This window comes from Abramis brama (genome assembly GCF_963993115.1).
Source record: "Abramis brama genome assembly, chromosome: 1".
In the NCBI taxonomy this organism is placed as follows: Eukaryota; Metazoa; Chordata; class Actinopteri; order Cypriniformes; family Leuciscidae; genus Abramis; species Abramis brama.
In genome coordinates this window covers 42,571,642-42,595,767 of record NC_139963.1, presented here as the reverse complement: position 1 = coordinate 42,595,767, position 24,126 = coordinate 42,571,642, and the positions used below count along the sequence as shown (strand labels likewise).

General features: G+C 35.2%; 3 protein-coding genes across 5 annotated transcripts in view; 1 reads left to right on the top strand and 2 right to left on the bottom strand.

The window, feature by feature from the left end:
- LOC311097392 (uncharacterized protein) overlaps positions 1-24,126 on the bottom strand; it is a gene marked incomplete at its 5' end in the record, with an annotated part of 189,722 nt that overhangs the window by 150,957 nt on the left and 14,639 nt on the right. The window lies entirely within an intron of this gene.
- The window catches only part of LOC311092393 (butyrophilin subfamily 1 member A1-like), a 146,157-nt gene continuing 123,653 nt past the window's right edge, over positions 1,623-24,126 (bottom strand). Inside the window, exons 1-8 of one of the 3 annotated variants that reach the window (XM_084129079.1) lie at positions 10,830-10,941; positions 9,997-10,070; positions 9,526-9,873; positions 9,168-9,440; positions 8,827-8,934; positions 4,296-4,337; positions 3,890-3,946; positions 1,623-2,927 (exon numbers count right to left, since the gene is read on the bottom strand). In XM_084129079.1, coding sequence (XP_083985205.1) covers positions 2,398-2,927; positions 3,890-3,946; positions 4,296-4,337; positions 8,827-8,934; positions 9,168-9,440; positions 9,526-9,873; positions 9,997-10,054 — 1,416 coding nt within the window. In that variant the 5' untranslated portion in view covers positions 10,055-10,070; positions 10,830-10,941 and the 3' untranslated portion in view covers positions 1,623-2,397. Of the gene's footprint in view, positions 2,928-3,889; positions 3,947-4,295; positions 4,338-8,826; positions 8,935-9,167; positions 9,441-9,525; positions 9,874-9,996; positions 10,071-10,829; positions 10,942-24,126 lie in introns of those variants that run through there. The other 2 variants (XM_084129078.1, XM_084129080.1) reach the window with 2 other exon arrangements.
- LOC311097399 (nucleoside diphosphate kinase, mitochondrial-like) lies at positions 10,764-22,138 on the top strand (the record flags this gene model as incomplete). Its single annotated transcript, XM_084137029.1, has 5 exons — positions 10,764-10,797; positions 18,014-18,144; positions 18,943-19,044; positions 19,343-19,455; positions 21,269-22,138. The coding sequence occupies 5 exons, from the start codon at positions 10,764-10,766 to the stop codon at positions 21,387-21,389; spliced, it is 501 nt and encodes a 166-aa protein (XP_083993155.1). The 3' UTR covers positions 21,390-22,138.

Here is a 24,126-nt window from a genome sequence, read left to right as displayed (position 1 = left end):
GCTGCTCATAAACATGGCTGCTATAACTTTGACCTGCCACAAGATGGCGCTGTTTTCGACAATCTTGAAGCTTCGAATCTTTTTCCGAAACATTCAGGGGAAAGCCTGAGGCTTCATTTTCCCATCCCTAATGTACAGTCAGAACTACAATAATACATTATATACACATAGAAAAACAGACAGCGAGGAGGAGGCTAAACATATAAATATATCAAAGGATTCACAAACAGAAACAGTTTTAAGTGTTTTCTTATTGTGTGAATGTAAAATAGTCTTTTATATATATATATATGATCTGAATTTCTTTTCTTTTTTTTCGAGAACCAAAAACAAAGGTTGGGTTTCACTGTAGCCTACTTACATTTATGTACATTGAATTTAGCAAAAATGTAATTTATAATATAGTATTCTTTCCTTTTATTTGAGGGGATATTAGTAAAATTGGGGTCAATGTTGCCATTTATAAATCTAGACAAAATCTTCCAAAATCTTCTTACATGAGCGCAATGCCAAAATAAATGAAACAAGGTTTCAGCAAATGTATTGCAAATAGAATAGTTCAGATCAATATCCTTTTTAAATTGAACAAAAACTACTGGGTACGTTTGGAAAGTTATTTCCTTAATTTTATTTACCAATAAATATTTGTTTGGTAAAGTCCAGATGGGCTTCCATAACAAACCTTTAACCCGTCTATTCCAATAAACAATACAGTTTGGCCTGGAGACAATGTCTTTTTGAAATAATGAACAAATAGTTTTATTAACATTTAAGACTCCGGGGGCAAAACAAAGTTTCCCAATTGCAGTATCAAATAAGTCAAAGGAAGAAAGAGGCGATACTGGTTTGGTTCTGAATAACGCCAAGACTCCTGTGGGAATCACATCCCACAATAGAAAACTCTCCTGGTGTCACTGGAATTTATGGAAATCTAGAAACTCAGAATAAAACATCCCTTCTTGATTTAGTAATTGATCTACTCGTGTTATTCCTGCTGAAACCATCTTTCAAAAAATAAGGATTTAAAAAAATATATTATATATTGCAATTGTTCCAAATGAAATATCTATGGGGTGAAAAATGATGCTATAACAGGGACCAAGCAAGCAACAGCCGGTTAGAAATGTGTCTGAGTGCGGTCCGCCTTATATATATTATTAATTATTATATATTTTTGAAAGATGGTTTTCAGCAGATATTATCCGAGTGCGGTCCGCCTTGCTCTGATGTCATGCTGACGTATGTCAACAAACTCTGGCGACGGCGAGGCGGACGTGTCGGATTCTGCAGTCGGAAACAGTGGCTCTCCACCGACTGCGCTGAACTAAAGCATGATGGGAAACGACTTGCTGACGACAAAGCCTAATGCTCATTGGTTTAAACAGCCATGATGTTGTGTTCTCTTTTAAAATGTTTGATTTTAAAACTCTGATATCATGTTTTATGTGTATAAATTATGTGTGAATATTCCCAAATATTTTCCATATCGGCTATTTTACTGTCATATAAATAAATAAATATAAAAACATGTCTGTAATTAAAGTAAAAAGGATTTATAAACGCATCTTGTGAAGGGAAATAAATAACAGTACTTTGTGTTTCTTGTTCATTATTTTTATTTTAATATAAAAGCAACAGAACTTAAATTGCATCATCAACACCGTACATGAGTGTGAATCCGGCGGTATCCGTCCATTAAAGACATTATTAACTCAGAACACATATTATTATGAGACTCATTTAGTCCTTCAAGAGCTTGACAGTAAATATCAACTGTGTGTACAATGGCTCAGACTGATAACATCTCAATATTTAGTTTAATTGAACAATAAAAACAGGGTTGGAAAGACATGAAAATTTTCTTTTTGGGTGAACAATATCCATCATAATAATAAAAGAATGAAAATGAAGAATACAAGTTATTACTTAAGAATATATGAATACATGAATAAACCTAAACTCATCTATTCATCTGTGTCGGATCAGAAGTTTGGACACTAATTCTTTACACTATCCACATATAAGTCATGAAAACTGAATAACACAAATGGCATTGTGGGAATGATGAAGTGAGCAAAACGTTACACACATGAACATGTCTTATATTTGAGCTTGTTCTTTGATTTCAGCTTTACTCAATCTGGACATTCATCAACAAACACAAACACTATTGAGGGAGAAACAGTGAACTGTGCGATCAGCACTTCATGATGACTTTCATTCACTATCTAGTGGAGATGAGGAGGTGCTGATGGAGAACAGTGATCAGATGAACCCCTCACACACACTTCTGTGTCCACATTTCTGAATAATAGTTCATATTTGTGGCTGTTACACTTGTTATTGTATTTCCTTTTATTTCACCAGATCATGTAAATTAATTCTCTGATCTCATTATTAATCATCACAGATAATCAGTGGTGTGGAGTTTTCATTCCACCAATTCCTCAAACAAACGAATGGATAGAGTTTCTCATTAAAAGACTGATGAGTGTAAGAGTAGATATGAAACATGGACTCCACTTCATAAAAGAAGACGAGACCCTTCTCATAATCCACAAACACCCCGACCCTCTGAGGCTTCACTCTCAGAGAAAGAGAGACAGATGAAGAGTCACGAGCCCAATAACTCTCATTAAACCGCCCCACAGTCCAGTATCCAACATCAGGACTCAGATCGATCCAGCCCTTCCTCTTACTGGATTCTCTGGCCACTCCTAAATCCCACTGAGTTTGACCCTTCACCTGCACCTCAAAGCAAAAACACCCTGAGGAGAATCCGTCCTTCCCGAGAACACCAAGATATTCATCAAACCTGTCTTTTCCCCCATCCACTGCTTTCAGTCTGTTTCCATATTTCACTTGTTTCCCACCATGAGACACGATGAGACGTGGATGAGCCGTATCAGCATCCAGAGTCACATTCACTGCAGAAAATATTGAAAAGTCTGCTTTACTGATGAGCATATAACAAAATAAAGAATTATATTTTATAATTAGGAATCATGGTAACTTTAGAACAAGATAAAAAATAATAAAAATATTGCATTAATTGTAAACTAGATTAAAATGTTTGTAAGCAAACGTTGAAGTTGGCTTGAGAAAAGTTGAACAGAAAGTCTGAAGTAGTTTAAAAAGCTTGAAGTTGCTAGAGTGTTCTGGGGGTTTGCTATGAGGTTGCTAGGGTATTCTGGGTGGTTGCTAGTATGTTGCTAGGCGGTTGCTAGAGTGTTCTGGGTGGTTGCTAGGGTATTTTGGTATTTTGGCTGATGGTTGCTAGGCATTTGCCTGGGTGTTGCTATGCAGTTGCTAGGGCATTCTGGGTGGTTGTTAGGTTGTTGCTACTATGGTAAGTACATGTAACATATGTAACAAGGACGCTGTAAAATAACCTGTTACCCAAAATTCTTATGCAAGAATAGTAGGGAAAACAAAACATCCTTGATCATTTAGTATATGAATCATTTGATTGCATTTATGCAGTGCATTATACCAAAAACTCAAAAACATTAACAATAATAATAATAATAATAATAAATTAATAAATGTTTGACATGATGATGAATTTAAAATAAATACTTTTTAATACTTTAAATATTTTACTCTCCTGTGTGTGTTCTTAAATGTGCGACAGCTAATTATGAAACAGAAAGTATGAAGTTATAAAGGCTTCATAACAGAATTCATCTTTAGATCAATAATCAGATCAATAATTTTAATCACAGCTTCAAGAGCAACAAAATCCTAGAAGACTTTACACAGTTTATACTGTATATCCTATAATAAAATATAATGAATAGACATAATAATGCACAGTGTATTAATTAATTGTTTTGCAAAATAATTCAAAAGTAATTAATATTTTAATAAAGGATATAAACAAATTCACCTTTGGGGAAAATAATCTTCTGAATTTGTAAAAGTTGATCACGTTCTAAAGAAAATTCTGAAATAGAGGAGAAAATAACATTAGATCTGTACAGCAGAATCAAACTTTGCTGCATTATTTTCCTGTTATCTCTGTAAAGCTGCAGTGACACAATCTGTATTGTAAAAAGCACTATATAAATAAAGATGATTTGACTTCACATTGAAATTACAAACAAATTACAATCATGAGTTGTGTTTATAAGTACATCAGTGACTGAATAAATATACATTATAAACAACTGATAACCATTTATATGACCCAATAAATACACAAAACTAAATGAATACACACATGTAGATATTTTATGACTGTAAACAGACTTTAAATGAGCAATTAATTAATAACTTAATAAAGACAGATTCACCATGTTGTATTTTCCTGTGCTCATCCGGTAGTTGATCGAGTGCTGAAGAAAATTCAGGATAGAAAGAAGAGAAAACAGCATTAAATATATAGCTTATATACATACATTTTATAGTATTATTATACATACTTTCATAGTGTTTGAGACAAAGACATTTTCCTCAATACTTCACATCATCAATGAACATGATGCCAATATCTGTCTTACACTGTCAACACTTTACTTAACTTCTTTTTACATGGACTCAGTTACTGCGGTTTACTTTTTTGTCTGAAAATTTTTGTTATTTGAACTTTTGTTTATACATAAATATGAAAGTATTTGTAAAGTGTAAAAGTAAAGTGAACTTAATTTTAAGTTTTCTATACCAAAGTTCATGTTCATTTCACCTTATTTTCTTAGTTCAACCAAATAAATATTTTATTCCAGTTGTTTTTTATTTAAATTGTAAATTATTATTTTATTTCAAATGTTTCAGTTGACAACTTTTTTATTACCATTTAAATTCATTTCTATGGCAAATAATAAGCGATCTGATGTCAGCCACTGAAACATACAGTATAAAGTGCGAATCAAATCAAATGAATTAAATCTCTCAAGAAGTGTATAAAAGCTGTTTCTGAGATTTATCAGAGACTGAGCTCTATGTTGATTTTTTCTATTGAAAACTACTGTATCATTTAGGATCACACAGCTGAACTGGTTTAGCTAAAAACATTTTATACATTAATACATTTATAGCATTTTTACAGTACAGTGTCTCAACCTCTTTTCTACTGCATTTGCTTTGAAACAGTGATTTAAACCGTAATTTAAATAATAAGCAATTGAATGTAAAGCAGACAAACATCTGCTGATCTACTGTACTTTATCAGTGTGTTCTCAATTCAACACTATTGCAATTGGTGAAAAAGAATTCATTAAAAAAAGTCAAGGGTCAAGTGCTCAACTACAGCAAACAATAATCACCATAATCGTGACTTCCGACGAAACATTTTCAATTAAAAAAAAAAAAAAATCAGCATTACTGTAAAAATCTTTCACTGTAAATGTGCAGTAATGAACTGGCTGCAGCTTCTCATGCAAAGTAAAGCAGTTTTTACCTAAGACAATTGTTGCGTAAAATATTGCCAGCACAATTGCACTAAAACACGATTTAACTCATTTCATTTGTAGAAACTGACAGCCTTAAATTGGCCAATTACCATTTAAGTTATTTATAGTGTGCTAGTTATGTGAGCATATTAATGCCGTGAAGTGAACCAAATTAAACAAAAAACATTACAACAAGAAACATCAATTTAACTCTCTTTCAGATAACTGCTAACAACAGCACACATGCATGAACTATAATTAGCAAACAGCTTATCACTGCGTCAGCAACTACACAGTTACTGGTTTAAATAAAGCAACAGCAGAATAACATCAGTGTTTCATGATCTTCTGCTGGACTGAAGCACAGACTCTACTCTTTAACACAATGATGACCCACAACAACTCAGACAACAGAAACCCTTTAAATCCCAACAGAACATTAATGAGTAAATGAGATAAAGTTCTGTAACAAGCAGATTCACTGAAGGAAAGAGAAACAAGAACAGAAAAAGAGAAGAGATGAGCAGAAACACAAGAACTACAACTGACTTCCAGCCATTACACATCATTACAGTTATTACCAACCAGTTTGACTTTATTTCTGTTTTACGTCAGAAGCTCTTATTGAGAAAAAGCAGAGGTTTAAATATTGACTTTTAATTGAAAATGTTCAGTTCAGCTCGTGACCCTTGACTTTTTAAAAAAAAAATTCTCTGGCTGCTTTAACTGTGTGTTTATAAGGGACTTTATGGCTGAAAAGAGAGAAAATGTGATCAGTGAATGATGCACTCAAAAAAAATTTTTTGTCTAAAAATAAGATTTATGTATTTGAATTGCATAACAAATTCCCATGCATTTGGTTTACATAGTTTTAACATAAACCAATCAATAATCTGAATGTGATTCATATTTTTAAGTCATAGATAAATGAAACAGATAAGATTTATGTAATTGTATTAATAAACTGAATGTGATTTATATTTGTCAGTCGTATGTAAATGAAACAGGTAAGATTTATGTAATAGTACACAGAAAAACGCCCATGTTAAATTAACACTGCTCAGTGTTCATATGTGTGCACACTACAGAGGTAAAGCAGTGTTGAAGTTAATGAGATAATTAAGTGATGATTGAGCATTAATTATGAACACCTGCTGTTAACAAGCAGAATCACTGAAGGAAAGAGAAACACAAGAATTACAACTGACTTCAGCCACAGCCTTAGATGAAATCAACTGAAGAGAAAAGAAGACATTAAATCTGTGAAGATCTCAGCAGAGGAGGATTAAACAACTCCACAAACAGCATTACCAGCTTCACTTATTACTAACCAGACTGACTTTATTTCATTTCCATTTGAATGAAATCAATAGTTGTATTTTAAAGTCACCATGATGGTGGTTAGCGTTTGCTTTAGTTGGGCTCTTGACCATTGACTCTTTAATATAACATTTTATCTGGCTGCTATAATTATGTGTTTATAAAACACGTTTGTTGCAGCAAAAAAGCCAAGAGAAAAAGAGATCAAGTGATATTGGCTGTTTATTGGTGAAGGTATAATCATCATATTGTGGCCTGAATCACTTGTCTTTTTCAGTGTCTAATGCTTTGATTATTGGGCTTATGTGATTTTGTTTTATTTGTTATAGTAGCTGTGTGACCTGACAGCATTAGATCCAACAGTTAATCAAATAATATAAAGAATTTTAAAAACATTTAGTGCATTAAACTTTCTCTTCTACATTATTACTTAGCTATCAAGAATCAGTGTATGACTCTCAACAATGGTGACAATCAATGAAATGCTTCATGCTGCAGTGCATGCTGGGTACCACCAATCAAAACTCACCCATATATCTCCCAGCATGCATTGCGGCATTAATAAATTATGCATCAGGATTTTTTGTATCTTTTGTATCATCATCATCATCAATAAACAGCCAATATCACCTGATCTCTTTTTCTCATGGCTTTTTTGCTGCAACAAACGTGTTTTATAAACACATAATTATAGCAGCCAGAGAAAATTTTATATTAAAGAGTCAATGGTCAAGAGCCCAACTAAAGCAAACGCTAACCACCATCATGGTGACTTTAAAATACAACTATTGATTTCATTCAAATGGAAATGAAATAAAGTCAGTCTGGTTAGTAATAAGTGAAGCTGGTAATGCTGTTTGTGGAGTTGTTTAATCCTCCTCTACTGAGATCTTCACAGATTTAATGTCTTCTTTTCTCTTCAGTTGATTTCATCTAAGACTGTGGCTGAAGTCAGTTGTAGTTCTTGTGTTTCTCTTTCCTTCAGTGATTCTGCTTGTTAACAGCAGGTGTTCATAATTAATGCTCAATCATCACTTAAGTATCTCATTAACTTCAACACCGCTTTACCTCTGTAGTGTGCACACATATGAACACTGAGCAGTGTTAATTTAACATGGGCGTTTTTCTGTGTACTATTACATAAATCTTACCTGTTTCATTTACATGTGACTGACAAATATAAATCACATTCAGTTTAATAATACAATTACATAAATCTTATCTGTTTCATTTATGTATGACTTAAAAATATGAATCACATTCAGGAGTATTGATTGGTTTATGTTAAAACTATGTAAACCAAATGCATGGGAATTTGTTATGCAATTCAAATACATAAATCTTATGTTTAGACAATTTTTTTTTTGAGTGTGATTGTTATGTATTGATAATGACAAAATCATCTTGTGGTCTTTTGATTCATTGTTGATGTCTGTCTCTAAGTGATGCAGATGTTCATAACTAGAAATGAAAAACTATCCCCAGGCTGCCTTATTTATTTACATAAAATATATAAAATATCGAGAAAACAAGAGCGTTGGATGAGTCTCTTGATCTCATCCAGTGTTCAATCCTTTATGAGTGTTACATTATTAACACACTTAAACTTTACTTTACCACCAGTGTTAAACTACAGCAAGAGTTCCAACAGCAATCAGTTATAATGAAGATTTTAAAAACACATCATGCACAAAAACAGAGTTATAACATCCCTTAGACTTAGATATCACTGACATCAAAAATCAGCCGATGAATCTCAACAATGGTGACAATCAAACAAATAATAATACTCTGAACATCACAAAACAAGTTACAGAAAAAGTCAACAAGAAAATTAGCAAAAAAACAAGCAAAGACAGAAAATGGTAAGACCATTCAGCTGTATAATTTATTCATGCTGCAATGCATGCTGGGAGTTTTGTACTATGCTGGCACCCAGCATGCATTGCAACATGAAACTATTGATTGTCACCATTGTTGAGATTCATACGCTGATTGTTGATGTCTGTGTGTGTTTAAGTGATGCAGATGTTCATGAATAGAAATGAAAAACGATCCCCAGTCTGCCTTATTTATTTACATAAAACATAAAATAGCAAGAAAACAAGAACTTTACCTCTCTTTTTATGAACGAACGCAGCTATCAGTATTCCAGCAATCACAATAAGAACAACAAAAACTGAAATCAGGATGACTGACGTCCTCCAAGAATTAAACATATTATCTGCAAAACAATACAGTAAATAAACACATTGTGTAAATAAAACATATTTTTACAAGTGTTTACATGTTCAGTTCTGAATGACGATCAATAATGTTGATACAAAACTGTATTATAAACATAATGCTGCCATTACCTATAGCTTTACATAATAAGCTGATAATCATTCATTCTTTTTACTGCATCAAAAATACTATGAGAACATGACAGAGAGTAACAGCAGTGTCAGCACTTACTTGAGCTGATAATCAGTGTCTCCAGCATGTGATGCTTCAGTTTGACTCTGCAGTGAGTCTTGTCGTCACTGTGATAAACAGTGATGGTGTGTTTGACACTGAATCCGTCTGTGTTTCTGTGTGTCTCATTAGTTTCTGAACTCAAACTGACTCCTTCACTGTCCAGCCACTCAAGATCAGGTTCAGGATTCCAACCTTCAGATTCACACTGTAGATGAAGCCCTCCTGAACGATCAAACCCGTCTACAGTGACCACTGGAGGACGTCCTACAGCTACAGATCAACAAGAACATTCTGTTGTTATTCTGAAAAGTTAGTTTGTTCAGTGAAAAGAGCATGCTAGTTCTCACTTCCTCACCTTCAACTCTGACATCAACAGTCACGTCATCAGACCAGGATTCAGACTGAATAAAACACTTATAAAGTCCTTCATCAGAGACTCGGACTGCTGAGAGTTTGAGTGATGCGTTTCCTCTCTGTAGTTCTTGATGGCTCAGTTTTGTTCTTCCTCTGTAGGACTGAATCTGATCTGTGTTTCTGTCTTCATGATCATCATAGAGATGCACTGAGTCTTTCAGATCAAGTCTAAACCACTCCACTCTCATGTCCACAACACTGATGCTGGGTTTGACTGAACAGGGCAGAGTCACATCTTCACCAGATACAGCAAATACAGGATCTGCAGGTCCCACTACTGTATACTGCTCTGTTACAAGAGAAAGAGCAGATCTAAACTACACATCCTAAAGGGTTTTACTCTAATGTTGTTCCAGACAAACAGTAATGTGCAATAAATATAAAGTATTATTCACAATGATGAATAAATTACCTGATCTTGAATCTGTAATTCCACTAACAAACAGGAGAGTCAAACAAATGAACTTCATCTCTGAGACACAGATGCTAAAAATAAAATATGAAAAAAGAGAAAACATTACAGAAAACTGTCAGCATTTTTGCCTGAGAATAAAACTTACACTTAACTTTCTGTCCAAAAGTAAGATAAACATTTACAATCACTTTCTGCTCAAAGAAATCCGGTTAAACCGGGTCAAGACAAAGCAGAATACAAATATACAACATGTATCTACATGTAGCACTTATAAACACATATTGTAACAATGAGGTAAGGACGAAGCGGAGAGAGAATCCACATGCAAGCACTACTTTAATAAAACAAGCAGGTAATCCAGGGCAAACAACGAGACTCAGGACAGGAACATGGTACAGTTAACAGCAACAAGCAACAGCTACAACAACCGACAAACACCAACTGAAGCACAGAGGTTTAAATACACAGGCAAACACGCTAAACAAGATAACAAGGGGCGTGTTTAATCAGAAACACCTGGGAGACTAATAAACACAAAACTACAAAGGACTATAAAACATGGCACAGAACAGGAAATAACCAAAGTCTACACAAGACAAGGGGAACACAAGACAGGAATCATGACACATATAAACACATGTTGAAGGTTGTTGAATCAGGATTTCTTTTTCAAAAATGCAAATATATCTATAAATGTGATTCTAAAACCTTTCATTTATTTACAAGATGAAGTATTATATGCATTAAACTTGTTGAACGCTAACATGGTCCTCAAGTCACACTCGTTCAAGACTTCAGGTAAATGTGTTTCTGAATCTTCCATGACTTACCTTCAACTCAACATTCACTGTGTTCTCAAGAGAGTCTTAATAAATTGTGTCCATATGAAAGTTTGTACGATCGTAAGGAGATCCTTCCTGGTTTAGTTTCACTTTCTCTTGTAACCGAACACCGGAACAGACACAGTCCCTCCCATCATTCAGGCTGATAACCCTGCTGTAGTTTCTTCTGTCGCACAGACTGACACTCCTCACTTTAATCTGCTTTAAAATATATGACAGACATGTTAATTAAAAGAAAATGCAAACACAAATGTGGATGATGACACACTGCATCCACAAATATAGAGGGAACTGTGACCCCACTACTGACAATACCAGAAATAAATTTTAAAAGACAGTTTATCACATATAATATTTATTCTTCAAAATAAAATAAAAACATCAAAACCATCATTATATAATATAAAGCTCATATAACTATATTTAATGTAAATTAAAAATAAAATGAATAAGTTTAGATAGATACAAAGTATCACGAAGTTTTATACATTCATCCAAATTAATCGAGCTAAAGTCATTCGTTTACAAATCGTCACAAAAGTTTAGTGTATTTATTTTACTAGTTTGCTGAGGACAGTCTTTCTTTCTCATCACATAAAAAAAAAATCTTCAAGGTGAGCTTAAGTCATTTATTCCTCATTGAAAGGTTTTGTTTAACATCATGTAGGTCTACTCTCACATTGACTCATAGCAGTGTATTGTTACTAATTACTAACTATTAGTACTAATTGACTAATTGTTTATATTTTCAAAAAAAAAAATCATGACTGATTAGAACAGAGCATTTCTACAATGGCTTTAGCCCTATTCGGATGGGATTAGTTTTACAAGGGTGGACGGAGTAATGTAATTTTACCACAAGACGTCTGTAATAGTAATGGCCAATTCGCACGGGATAAGAGATCCCGTTAGAGAGAGAAGAGAAGTGGGAGGGGTAACTCGATTTGCATCATCGCCTTCACCCTCCTGTCAGCAAGTGTGTATTAAAGGAGAAGTTCACTTTCAAAAAAACTTTTGCTGATAATTTACTCACCCCCATGTCATTCAAGATGTCCATGTCTTTCTTTCTTCAGTCGCAAAGAAATTAAGGTTTTTGATGAAAACATTCCAGGATTTCCCCCCATGTAATGGATTCTATTGGGACCCAAACGGTAGAAGGTCCAAATGACAGTTTAAGTGCAGCTTCAAAGGGCTTTAAACGATACCAGACGATGAATAAGGGTCTTATCTAGCGAAACGATCGGTCATTTCCAAAATAAATAAAAAAGTTTAAGTTTTATAAGCACAAACGCTCGCCTTGCTCTGTTCTGTGATGCGCGTTCGTGACGTCACGTAATACGCAATTACGTTGAAAAGGTCACGCTTGACGTGTTTACAAATGTGCAGAAGGAGGACCATATACACATTTTCAAATGTATTTGTGTCAGTTTATCGTTTAAAATGCCCATTTCGTGTGCGTATCCTGGGTGTTTTAATATTAAAAAGCCAAAAAGAACATTTTCTTCAGGACAGAAATTTTTCAAGCGTGACCTTTTCAACGTAATTGCGTATTACGTGACGTCACGAACGCGCATCACAGAACAGAGCAAGGCGAACATTTGTGCTTATAAAACTTAAACTTTTTTATTTATTTTGGAAATGACCGATCGTTTCGCTAGATAAGACCCTTATTCATCATCTGGTATCGTTTAAAGCCCTTTGAAGCTGCACTTAAACTGTCATTTGGACCTTCTACCGTTTGGGTCCCAATAGAATCCATTACATGGGGGGAAATCCTGGAATGTTTTCATCAAAAACCTTAATTTCTTTGCGACTGAAGAAAGAAAGACATGGACATCTTGGATGACATGGGGGTGAGTAAATTATCAGCAAAAGTTTTTTTGAAAGTGAACTTCTCCTTTAAGTTGCTTCCTGATATCACGTGTGCAAACAACCTATATTTATATAAAACAGTTATGTCCGGTTGAACGATGTATTAATTTACTTAAGATTGGATTGTGTTGTCAATAGGCCTAACGCTAAAACCAACTTAAAGAGCTCTGACCTGTACCACCTGACTGCTGGGGATTCATTTCAGTGTTGATTGTTGATATTAGAAACGCATGCATTTGAGTCAGGAACTGCTCAGAGTATAACGTCACAGATTACCATCTCTTCCAAATCACACTAGTTATGGCGTGAACGCAGCATAAGCTTGTTGTTTTAGTTCAGGAGGAACTGTAAAAGGCGGCTGCTGTTTCGGTTGCGGCGCCCTGTGACTGACGTCTGTCTAACTCTTCATGAAACGCGCTGATGACGAGTGATGTCTGCATGAGCAGGTGCGCAAATGTAAATATCCATATGTTGACTGGCAGGTAGGACATCGTATCATTGCATTCGGACCGAACATTTTATGGTCCTACGCCTTCCTACAAAGACGATATAAATATACATATAAATACATTTAGAACACTAAACTTAGTGATTGCTATCAGGATGTGAAGAGACTTTCAACCAGCATAAAAAAAAAAATCTGGACCAAATCGCCTACCCTGCCTTTAACTAACGTTGTTAAGTAACAAGATCCTGTAGTAAAGTGTTACCAGGAATCCTATTAAACTTCTCATTCCAGTGTGATGTCACTGTTTACATCGCCTTCATGTGAGGCAAGTTGAGGCCAGTTCTTGGGAGAAAATACTTTTTTTATTTTGTGTGTGTGTGTGTGTGTGTGTCTGGAATTTTTATTGCAATATATCTTGACCTCGTTTAAAATGACACATCTAAAGCCAGTCATATATAGTCATGTTAATTACACATGCACCTTGAATATCACTTGAAACGAATGAGATTAAATTAAGTGAATTGTTACTAGTAAAGTATGTAAACCGCGACCTCTAGTGGTCAATGATGATGTGTATTTGGTCCGTGTACGTTTTGATAGTTTGTTTTCCAATTTGAAATGAAATAAGCAGAAACGAGAAAACGGCCCCTTTATTCGTTTTTTCGTTTTTTCAAAAAAACGAAAAAACGAGATTTCGGCTTGATTTTTCGTTTTTTAGTTCACAGGCAAAAAACGAATAAATGACTTCAAAATTCGTTTTCCACATGTGGGCGGCCTGACACGCCCCCTTCCGCCGATTGGTCAAGCAAATCTGAGCATGTGACGTCATCAGTTGTCGCTCAGGTCAGGGTCTGTTCAACAAAATAATAGTCCTTTACTATGGCTACAGATTCTTAAACTGTACAGGGCAGGTCCGGGCTTTCTTCTGTGCAACTTTACGCGTTTCACAGAAATCTTTACATCAGAAATATTAATTATTAGTCTGCCACCAGCCTGTTTTATTTAGCTGTGTGTGGTGAAGCTGCGCTTGACAGCGCCGAGTGGGAGAAACTCACTGACCAATGTTCAGTCAGCAGTCAGAACTTTTCTTTTAGACGCTCCGTTTTGCCACGGGATGCTGATTGCAAATACTGTAATGCCAATCGGCTGAGGGTGGGTACCGATGATGGTGAAATACATTTTTACTGAAACTGTAATCATATCCGCGACCCGTGAGAATGAGACGGATGATTGACAGGACGATAGCGGAGGCAATTAAAGGCGCAAGATAACTTCTGTTAACAACAACATAAATAAAAAAGTGTTTAATATAAGTGACTTTGTCTTTGTTTTATTGTTTTTGTTGTTTTTAGTCAAATAATTGTGAACCACAAACTGAGCCTTCGTTTTAAAGGGCAATTTCCAAATATATTTTATTTATTTGTTATAATATGGGTATTTTATAATACAGCATAAATAAAAACAAGCACACATAATATGTATGCCTATAGGCTAAACACCACAGTTTTTTGGTTTTGTTTGTGTGAACTTTTATCCCCAACCATATTTCTTCATGGGCTCCACTCCAGGGGTCAGGCTCAGCACCCCTATACTTCCCATAACAGTATGCTGACCCAGTTTATATGTAAAATCTTTGGTATGTGTAATCTATATGTAATATCTAAAAACACTTCACAGTGTGATGGAAATAAACTTTTCTTAAAGCGTCTTGTATATCACCACAGATTTATTGGCACCCTTCTATCTGTGTTGTACTGTATACTGTAATAGACAATTGTCCTGCAGAATGAGCTGAAAACGTGCTGTCAATTTCCACCAAGAAGAGTTCCAAAATGCTTTGAAAATTGTAATTGATCCTGTTTGAGTTCATGCTTAATAGTTTGCCTTACTGTTCTCTGAATTTACACAAAGTAGTTATTAGTAAAAATGGGGGAAACTGGATCAAGTTCCTGTGGATTCAATGAATGTTCTTGATGGCATGCATTGTTTCTCGTTTTTATTGTTTGATTATACAGCCAGGACTGGACTTTCATTTGGGTTCCACCAGTAAGTGATTCTGCCTTTATATATATATATATATATATATATATATATATATATATATATATATATATATATATATATATTATTATTATTATTATTATTATTATTATTATATATATATATATTTTTTTTTAATGGTATAATTATGTAATCTGCTTATTGTGAGCCTAAATGAGTAAATTGTCAAGTCAAGTATAATTGTATAGCGCTTTTCACAATACAGATTGTATCAAAGCAGCTTCACAGTATTAAATTAAAATAATACAACAAGGTTTGTTTCTAATGGAATTTATTGATTAAATATCCCCAAAATATCCCCAACTGAGCAAGCCAAAGGCAACAGTGGCAAGGAACTGAAAAACTCCATCAAGTGACCTAATGGAGAAAAAAAACCTTGGGAGAACCCAGGCTCAGTCGGGGGCCAGTTCTCCTCTGGCGTTTATGAACTAGAGACCGGATTTAACTAAGATTAAAAGTATTATATGAATGCCTGGCTGAAGAGATGCGTATTTAATCTAGTTTTAAACTGGGAGAGCGAGTCTGAGCAACGAACAGTATCAGGAAGGCTATTCCAGAGTTTTGGAGCTAAATGTGAAAATGCTCTCCCTCCTTTGGTTGATCTGGATATAAGGTATGACCAAAAGCCTCGAATGTATTGATCTTAAAGAGCGTGATGGATTATAGGGCGATAGAAGATCCGTTAAATAGACTGGAGCTAAGCCGTTTAGGGCTTTATAAGTCAGTAGCAATACCTTGTAGTTAATACGGGACTTTATAGGTAACCAATGTAGTGATGATAAAAGCGGTGTTATATGATCATATTTTCTTGAGTAAGAACAGCGGCTGCATTTTGGACTAACTGTAGCTTGTTTATTGAGGATGCAGGACAACCAGCTAATAAAGCATTACAGTAATCTAGTCTCGAGGTCATGAATGCATGAACTAACTTTTCTGCATCAGAAAACTAACTTTTCTGCATCAGAAACTGAGTGATCTGATGGGGATAAAATTGGTATTTAATCATTATCAGGCTGACTTGCCACCAACTACTGGTGTTTTTTTTATATTTTGAAAGTAGTGTTTCATGTTGTCACTTCACATTTAATAGCCTCTTAGAATGAAATTGCTATGCAAATTCACAGTGCCTCCTTTGAGCTGCATTAGACAGTGTGTAATGTAAATCTAAATGCAGGGTCAGATGCTGCTTCTGTGCCACCTATACTGCAAAGCTGGGTGTTTGTTCATACAGAGTTAATCAGACAGCCTAAAGCCTCTTACGTTGTTAATTTAAATTTCAAAAAACAATTTGACATTTGCTCGCAATGTTTTTCTTACAAAAAACCTCATCATTCTGCAGGACAATTGTCTATTACAGTATACAGTACAACACAGATAGAAGGGTGTCAATAAATCTGTGGTGATATACAAGACGCTTTAAGAAAAGTTTATTTCCATCACACTGTGAAGTGTTTTTAGATATTACATATAGATTACACATACCAAAGATTTTACATATAAACTGGGTCAGCATACTGTTAATTACCATGGGAAGTAGGGGTGCTGAGCGTGACCCCTGGCGTGGAGCCCATGAAGAAATATGGTTGGGGATAAAAGTTCACACAAACAAAACCAAAAAACTGTGGTGTTTAGCCTATAGGCATACATATTATGTGTGCTTGTTTTTATTTATGCTGTATTATAAAATACCCATATTATAACAAATAAATAAAATATATTTGGAAATTGCCCTTTAAAACGAAGGCTCAGTTTGTGGTTCACAATTATTTGACTAAAAACAACAAAAACAATAAAACAAAGACAAAGTCACTTATATTAAACACTTTTTTATTTATGTTGTTGTTAACAGAAGTTATCTTGCGCCTTTAATTGCCTCCGCTATCGTCCTGTCAATCATCCGTCTCATTCTCACGGGTCGCGGATATGATTACAGTTTCAGTAAAAATGTATTTCACCATCATCGGTACCCACCCTCAGCCGATTGGCATTACAGTATTTGCAATCAGCATCCCGTGGCAAAACGGAGCGTCTAAAAGAAAAGTTCTGACTGCTGACTGAACATTGGTCAGTGAGTTTCTCCCACTCGGCGCTGTCAAGCGCAGCTTCACCACACACAGCTAAATAAAACAGGCTGGTGGCAGACTAATAATTAATATTTCTGATGTAAAGATTTCTGTGAAACGCGTAAAGTTGCACAGAAGAAAGCCCGGACCTGCCCTGTACAGTTTAAGAATCTGTAGCCATAGTAAAGGACTATTATTTTGTTGAACAGACCCTGACCTGAGCGACAACTGATGACGTCACATGCTCAGATTTGCTTGACCAATCGGCGGAAGGGGGCGTGTCAGGCCGCCCACATGTGGAAAATGAATTTTGAAGTCATTTATTCGTTTTTTGCCTGTGAACTAAAAAACGAAAAATCAAGCCGAAATCTCGTTTTTTCGTTTTTTTGAAAAAACGAAAAAAGGGGCCGTTTTCTCGTTTCTGCTTATTTCATTTCAAATTGGAAAACAAACTATCAAAACGTACACGGACCATATAGCCTATTGCGTGTGTCTCACGGTGAATGCGTGAGAGTTGGCAGCTATGCAATGACAATGTTAATGGCAGGAAGCTTTTAGCAGGGACGTGCAGAGAGTTCCTCAGGCGCTCAATATATACTACTATTGTCTCACCCTTGGGCAGTAGATGGCGCTGTTTGCTTAACAAATTTATCATTAATCTGAAAAAAATAATGTGTGTAGTCGCCATGAAAACTGACATGTATTGACATGTTCCTGAACTGCTTTAGATTTGTCGGGCATTAGAGAACGCACTTTGGTCGCTGTGAAACCTGATGGCGTTCAGAGACGTCTGATCGGTGACATCATCAAGCGCTTCGAGCAGCGAGGATTCCGATTGGTTGGTCTGAAGATGCTGCAGGTGCATGATTCACACACAAGAGGCTTGTTCGACTTCATGCAGCTCTGCGCAGACCGCAGACCGATCGGCGGCTGACTTGAAGCAGTGCATGCCGGTTAGAAATTTTGTCCGACTTGATACAGCGCCGACGCCACGTGACTGTGACGTATGCCATCAAAGTACCGCGAGAGCGATTCGAGAGTAGCCGGAGAACTCAGCCAGCGCAGCTTCTCAAGAGCGGCTGCACGGGGCTGCACGTGGGCTGATGACGATACAGCTGTTCCACGATTGGCCGGATTCACTGCATGACAACAATCACGTGTGTTTCGTGTTTATTCGAACACCTTTAGTTCCTCTAAAGCTCACAAATCAGTTTTTTATAACAGTAAACACTCTTTTCATGTAGTTGCGATGTTATATTGTGTCATGTTTATCAAATTAAAACTGATTAAAAAACGTAGACTCCACTTCATTGATAGTAGCTTATATTGAACTTTATTCTTGTTCAAACATACGCTGTATGAAGCAGTACATAAAGTATTGAATGAAAATGTCTCTGAAACATCTATGCATTATTAGGCAAATATTGCATTTATTTCACTTCAGCTGTGGTAAAGTATGCAAACACCACGTGAGCGGTCACTACGGGAACCAGAAAGTGTCCGACTTCACGTCTCCGTTTGCAGCTCCTCCCCGCCTGCACGCGGCTACTCTCGCCGATCGGTTACATCCAGCCGCAGCCGATGTCGAACACACCTAAGACCTTGTTCATGAGTGTGTGTGACGTGTTTGTACATCATGTGTCTGTGTGTGTTTCAGGCTTCTGACAAGCTTTTAGCTCAGCATTACATCTCGCTGCGGAAGAAACCGTTCTACTCCAGCCTGCTGTATTACATGACCTCCGGCCCTGTAGTCGCCATGGTAGAGTAACCAATTATGAATATCATACAGCTGTAATACTATAATACTACAGGATGCAAATAAGAGCACTTTGATTTCCAATGTGATTAATGAACATCCAAAAGTAAGTTTTACACAATTTATTTAAAATGCAAAATTACATTTTAAATAAAAAGTAGATGCCACTCGCCTAATTAAATATATGCAATGAAGAAGAAAAAGGTATAGCACACTACTGTCTGAAACTGTGTTCTTCAAACCGTTACACGTGTCACATACTGTCATAAAGACTGAGGAGTTCTCATTGGCTTGTTTTCAGGTGTGGGAGGGGCATAATGTGGTGCGGTCGTCCCGTATGCTGGTGGGAGACACTGACCCTGCTGAAGCTTCACCTGGAACTATTAGAGGAGATTTCAGCGTTCACATCAGCAGGTGCTCACACACACACACTCATTATGAACACTAGTGTACTGCACACTGCACACTAAATATTTATAGTGATTATATATTTTTTAAATGTTCAAATTTTTAATGTTACGTTCAATAATAAACTGTTTTTTAAATTTTTTAAAGAAAAAATAAACAAATGAAATATAAAAAAGGAAAAAAAAATAGATATTTAAACAGTAGTGTACTATATTGTTGCCACATGAGCTCACCACATTTCATGTTGTTAAATTGACAGAGTTGTATTTGATTATCATCTCAGAAATGGTTGTTTTGAGGTTTTAATTTTTTTTTGTGCAAAAACTCTTGTTAGTAACAATAAAAAAAAAAGGTTCCATTTGTTAACATTACGATTAGTTAACATGAACTAACATTTAAAGTTACTTCTAAAGCATCTATTAATGTTTATTTAAACATTTGCAAACACATTATTAAAGTGCCCCTATAATGCTATTTTAAAGTTTCCTAATTTAGTTTTGGAAGTCTCTTACAACAGGTTTACACACATCAAAGGTCAAAAACACTTTCATTTTCTCATAATATACATTGCACATCACCTCATTTTTCAAAGAGTCTGAAAAATGGTTCATTCAAAGATTCATGCTGCAGCTGCGTATGAAAACTTCTATTCTATATAGCAGAGGTGGGAGTAAGTCACACATGTGCAAGTCACAAGTAAGTCTCAAGTCTTAACCTTCAAGTCTCAAGCAAGTCCAAGTCAATTTTGTGAAAAGCAAGTCAAAGTCAAGTCAAGTCTTTTATCAATATTTGTGAAGCAAGTCTCAAGTCCTAAAATTTGCGACTTAAGTCTGACTCGAGTCAAGTCATATGACTCGAGTCCCCCATCTCTGCTATATAGTACGCGAAAAACAGTATGTGAGCCGAGGAGTGTCCAAATTCATGGTATTCATATTAAAAGAGTAAGCGAAAAGTACCCGGATGACCAACTACTGGCGTGATTCTGAAGTTCACATACGATGGACACTTTACTGTCCCATGAGGCCACAGGAGAGGATTTATGAATGGAGGTGGAGCTGATACAGCACAACTGCCTTTTTATCTAGCAGAGTCTGTGATTGGTCAGCTCCAGATCTTCCTCAGCACAGGATACACAGTGAGGGGAACAGTAACGATGGCGTCGGTTTTACCGTATCAATTCGAGTCCTCATCCTTTGGAAATATGTGAAGTGGATTTGCTTCCACAGAGCAGAAAACAGCGTCTTGTCGACAACATGAACCAAACTCTTCCAGCCTCAGCTTCATCTACAGTGTTTGAGGGTCAAAGTAAATGTTGTTCACGAGCAACCAATGAAGATCATCGGCTGACATTATGCAAATGTGTTTCATTGTTACGTAGATTTGAACAGTAAGTGAGCCTTTCTGTGGAATTACTGACGACTCATTTTGACTGTTCAGAATTGATTTTATTTTTAGGAGACATTAACTTTATTTGTCGAGCACTTTGACCTTTGAAACTGACGAACAGCAATATTATTCACTACATGAAAAGTAATATTCAAAAAAGCATAATAGGGGCACAAACAAAAGTTGTATCTGTTAATATGAACTAATGGACATGCGGCATGAACGGACATGAACTAACAATGAACGGTAGTTTTACTTTAACAAAGATGAATAAATAATTCTGTAACAATTGTGTTAGTTAATTCTTCTTAATGCATTAACTAATGGGACCTTATTATAAAGCGTTACCAAGAATCTCAGCTGTAATTATGTGTTCAAACCCTAAATCAGTGGCATGGATGCAATGACTTTCATGACTGTTGAATTCCTTCAGAAATGTGGTGCACGCCTCTGATTCTGTGGAAGGAGCGGAGCGGGAGATCTCGCTGTGGTTTCATTCCTCAGAGCTCGTCGACTGGGAGGGATGCGATCAGAAAAGCATTTACCACATTTAAGAGGGGCCGACGACTGTATGTGTGCAATTAACTTGTCTGATCACCCTCAGCTGGGACCATTTCAGGTCAATTTCCTCAATAGCACATAAATGCTGATGCTGAAGTGCACAAATGATGTAAAATTGTTGAATGTAAATAAATTGAAATGTTATATATTATAAATATTTTTAAAAATAGTAAAAAAAAAAAATTTTGGAGGAAATGCTTACAAAAGGTGGCCTTGAATATTTTAAAAATGACTTATTTTTGCTTTGCTGCACAAGTATTAGTCAAAACAAAAGCTTTAATAGTTCATAATTGTTTCTAAAAAGCAATTATTGTTACAATTTTAATTAGTTACATTCTTTAACCAGTGACCACACACACAGTGCTTTAACTAACTTCTGTAAACAATATATTTTAATAATTAAAAAAAGAAAAAAAAGAAAAATCAAATAAATGACTACTTGCCTTTTAGCAGATGTCTGTGATCCGAACACAATCTTTTGGGGGAAATTCATTAAATAATTATTTATAGACTGTTAATTTAACATGAAATAAATACTTGCTGTATCTTAAAAATGGTTTGTTTGTGAATATATTTACATATTGCATCAGTGCATGATCAATATGTTACCAAACCAGTGGTGGTTTTAACAGCCGTAGGCCGAACAATGCTGTGACATTTTGTGCATTGATTTGTAATGAACAGTTTCATAAAGATGGCGGACACGTCGACATGTCTGAAGCGGTCAATGTGGCTTCTATGTATACATTTCTACGGTTCTCAAACTTTTTGACTTCTCCATCTTTGGCCTCACATTGTCCAACAACAGACGAAGACCGCTTGACGTTTCAAGTTGTTTGTGATTTTCTGGATAAGGATTGAAGATTTTTTTTCCCCCTTCAATCTATCTAACTCTATCCAATAAAACATTTGAGAGCTTTGCATGACTAAAAAGTATCTTGTCTTTTTAGAGCCTACATCTATATGATCTTTCACCCTGTTTCACACCATGTTTTCAGACTAAACCAGATGTTAAACAGTTGCGGCCCAGTTTCTCAGTTCCTAATTGTCACGAGAGGTGTTTTTCACAATATTGTCATTACAAAAATCTGCCATATTTAATGGAGGCAAAAAGGTAGTGCTGGTAATGTGCAGTGTTAAGTGTTCACTTCCAAGGGAACACAACAAGCGTATTGATTCAAGCCTTTAGATAAAACATCTGTCAAATTAATGTATGTAACTAATGAAGTTATTGTGATGTAGCTCTAACTAACAAACACACTGTAATTTGAACTCGACTGGTTTTTGAAATGCGCATACGTGTAGGTGTGCAACAAAGCTATGTTTTCTTTTTCATGCAAATATGCAAAACTCTGTGTACAAGAAGCATTTGTTAACTTTGAACTAGAATTGAGTTCAAGTTGTGGGAACAGTAGCTTGTATGAGCCCTCTTCATTGCGTTTGAGTTCAACTCTTGTGTTCGTCATTGAAGGAAGTTTCTGCTGAGTGTTTGTTTGGTGTTAATTGCAACAAACCTAACTAAACATTAATTTCTTTCACTGCGTGCTTTGCTTCAACTAGATAATAATGTGTTTTGTAATGAGTGTTTTGTGGTGTTGTTTATTGCAGAAGAACTGCTGAACAGTTTCGCGGGGCAGCCCGGCTCGTGGAGGCACTGCCTCTACTTCCTCTCCAACAGCAGAAATGAATATGTCATGATGTACAGCCTTAATGTGTTCGAGGTAAAATTAATTTCAGTTCATTATCTTAGGTAGATTAACTTCACGAAAATTGCTAAGTCCATGTTCAAGTCATACACTAATGTTCAAAAGTTTGTTGTCAATTTTGGAGTCCTCTCTTCTGCTGACCATGGCTGCATTATTTGATCAAAAATACAGAAAAAAACAGTAATATTGTGAAATATGATTGCAATTTTAAATAACTTTAAAATTAAACTTTTAATTTTTTTTTTTTTAAATAACTTTTCAGTAAAATTATTTATAATTATTCTAATAAATCATTATAATATGCTGTTTTGCTGCTCAAGAAACAATTATTTTTTATAAATGTTGAAAACAGTTGTGTAATATATTTATTTCATATTTAATATTTATAGAGGGTTCAAAAGCATTTATTTGAAATAGAAATCTTTATGAATTGAACATTATGAATGTCATTCCTGTCACTTTTAATTTAATGTGTCCTTATTAAATTAAAAAAGTATTAATTTATTTTAAATGTATTTTATTTATTTTCATCTTCTGACCACAAAATTTTAAGCGGTAGTGTATTTCGCCACAAAATCAGAAGGGAAAAAAAGAAAATAAATTTATTTAGCCTTTAGGATTTTTAGCTTTTTGTAAATTAGTTGTATTCACCCCCTAATTATCATCACTCTATTTTCTTTTTTTTAAAGAAGAATTTATCATTATAATGATATATTTAAATCGTACCATGTGAACTGCATAGTAGCATTTATTTGTACTGCATTTATTTTTATTCTAATTTTAATTAAAAAAAAAAATAGTTTCCTTTGGAGGATTTTTTTCATTAGTACAATAATGCCAGTCTTTTAGTTTTAAATTTTAAGGGGAATTAGCATGATGATAATATCACAGTGCAAATAAACACACCTTACTGGTAAAAAAAAAAACTAATAGGCTTAATATCTTGAAATATGACCTGGATATGTTTGTGTAATTATCCTAAAATACAATATGCAAGCATGGGTAATCGATTATATGCGATTAG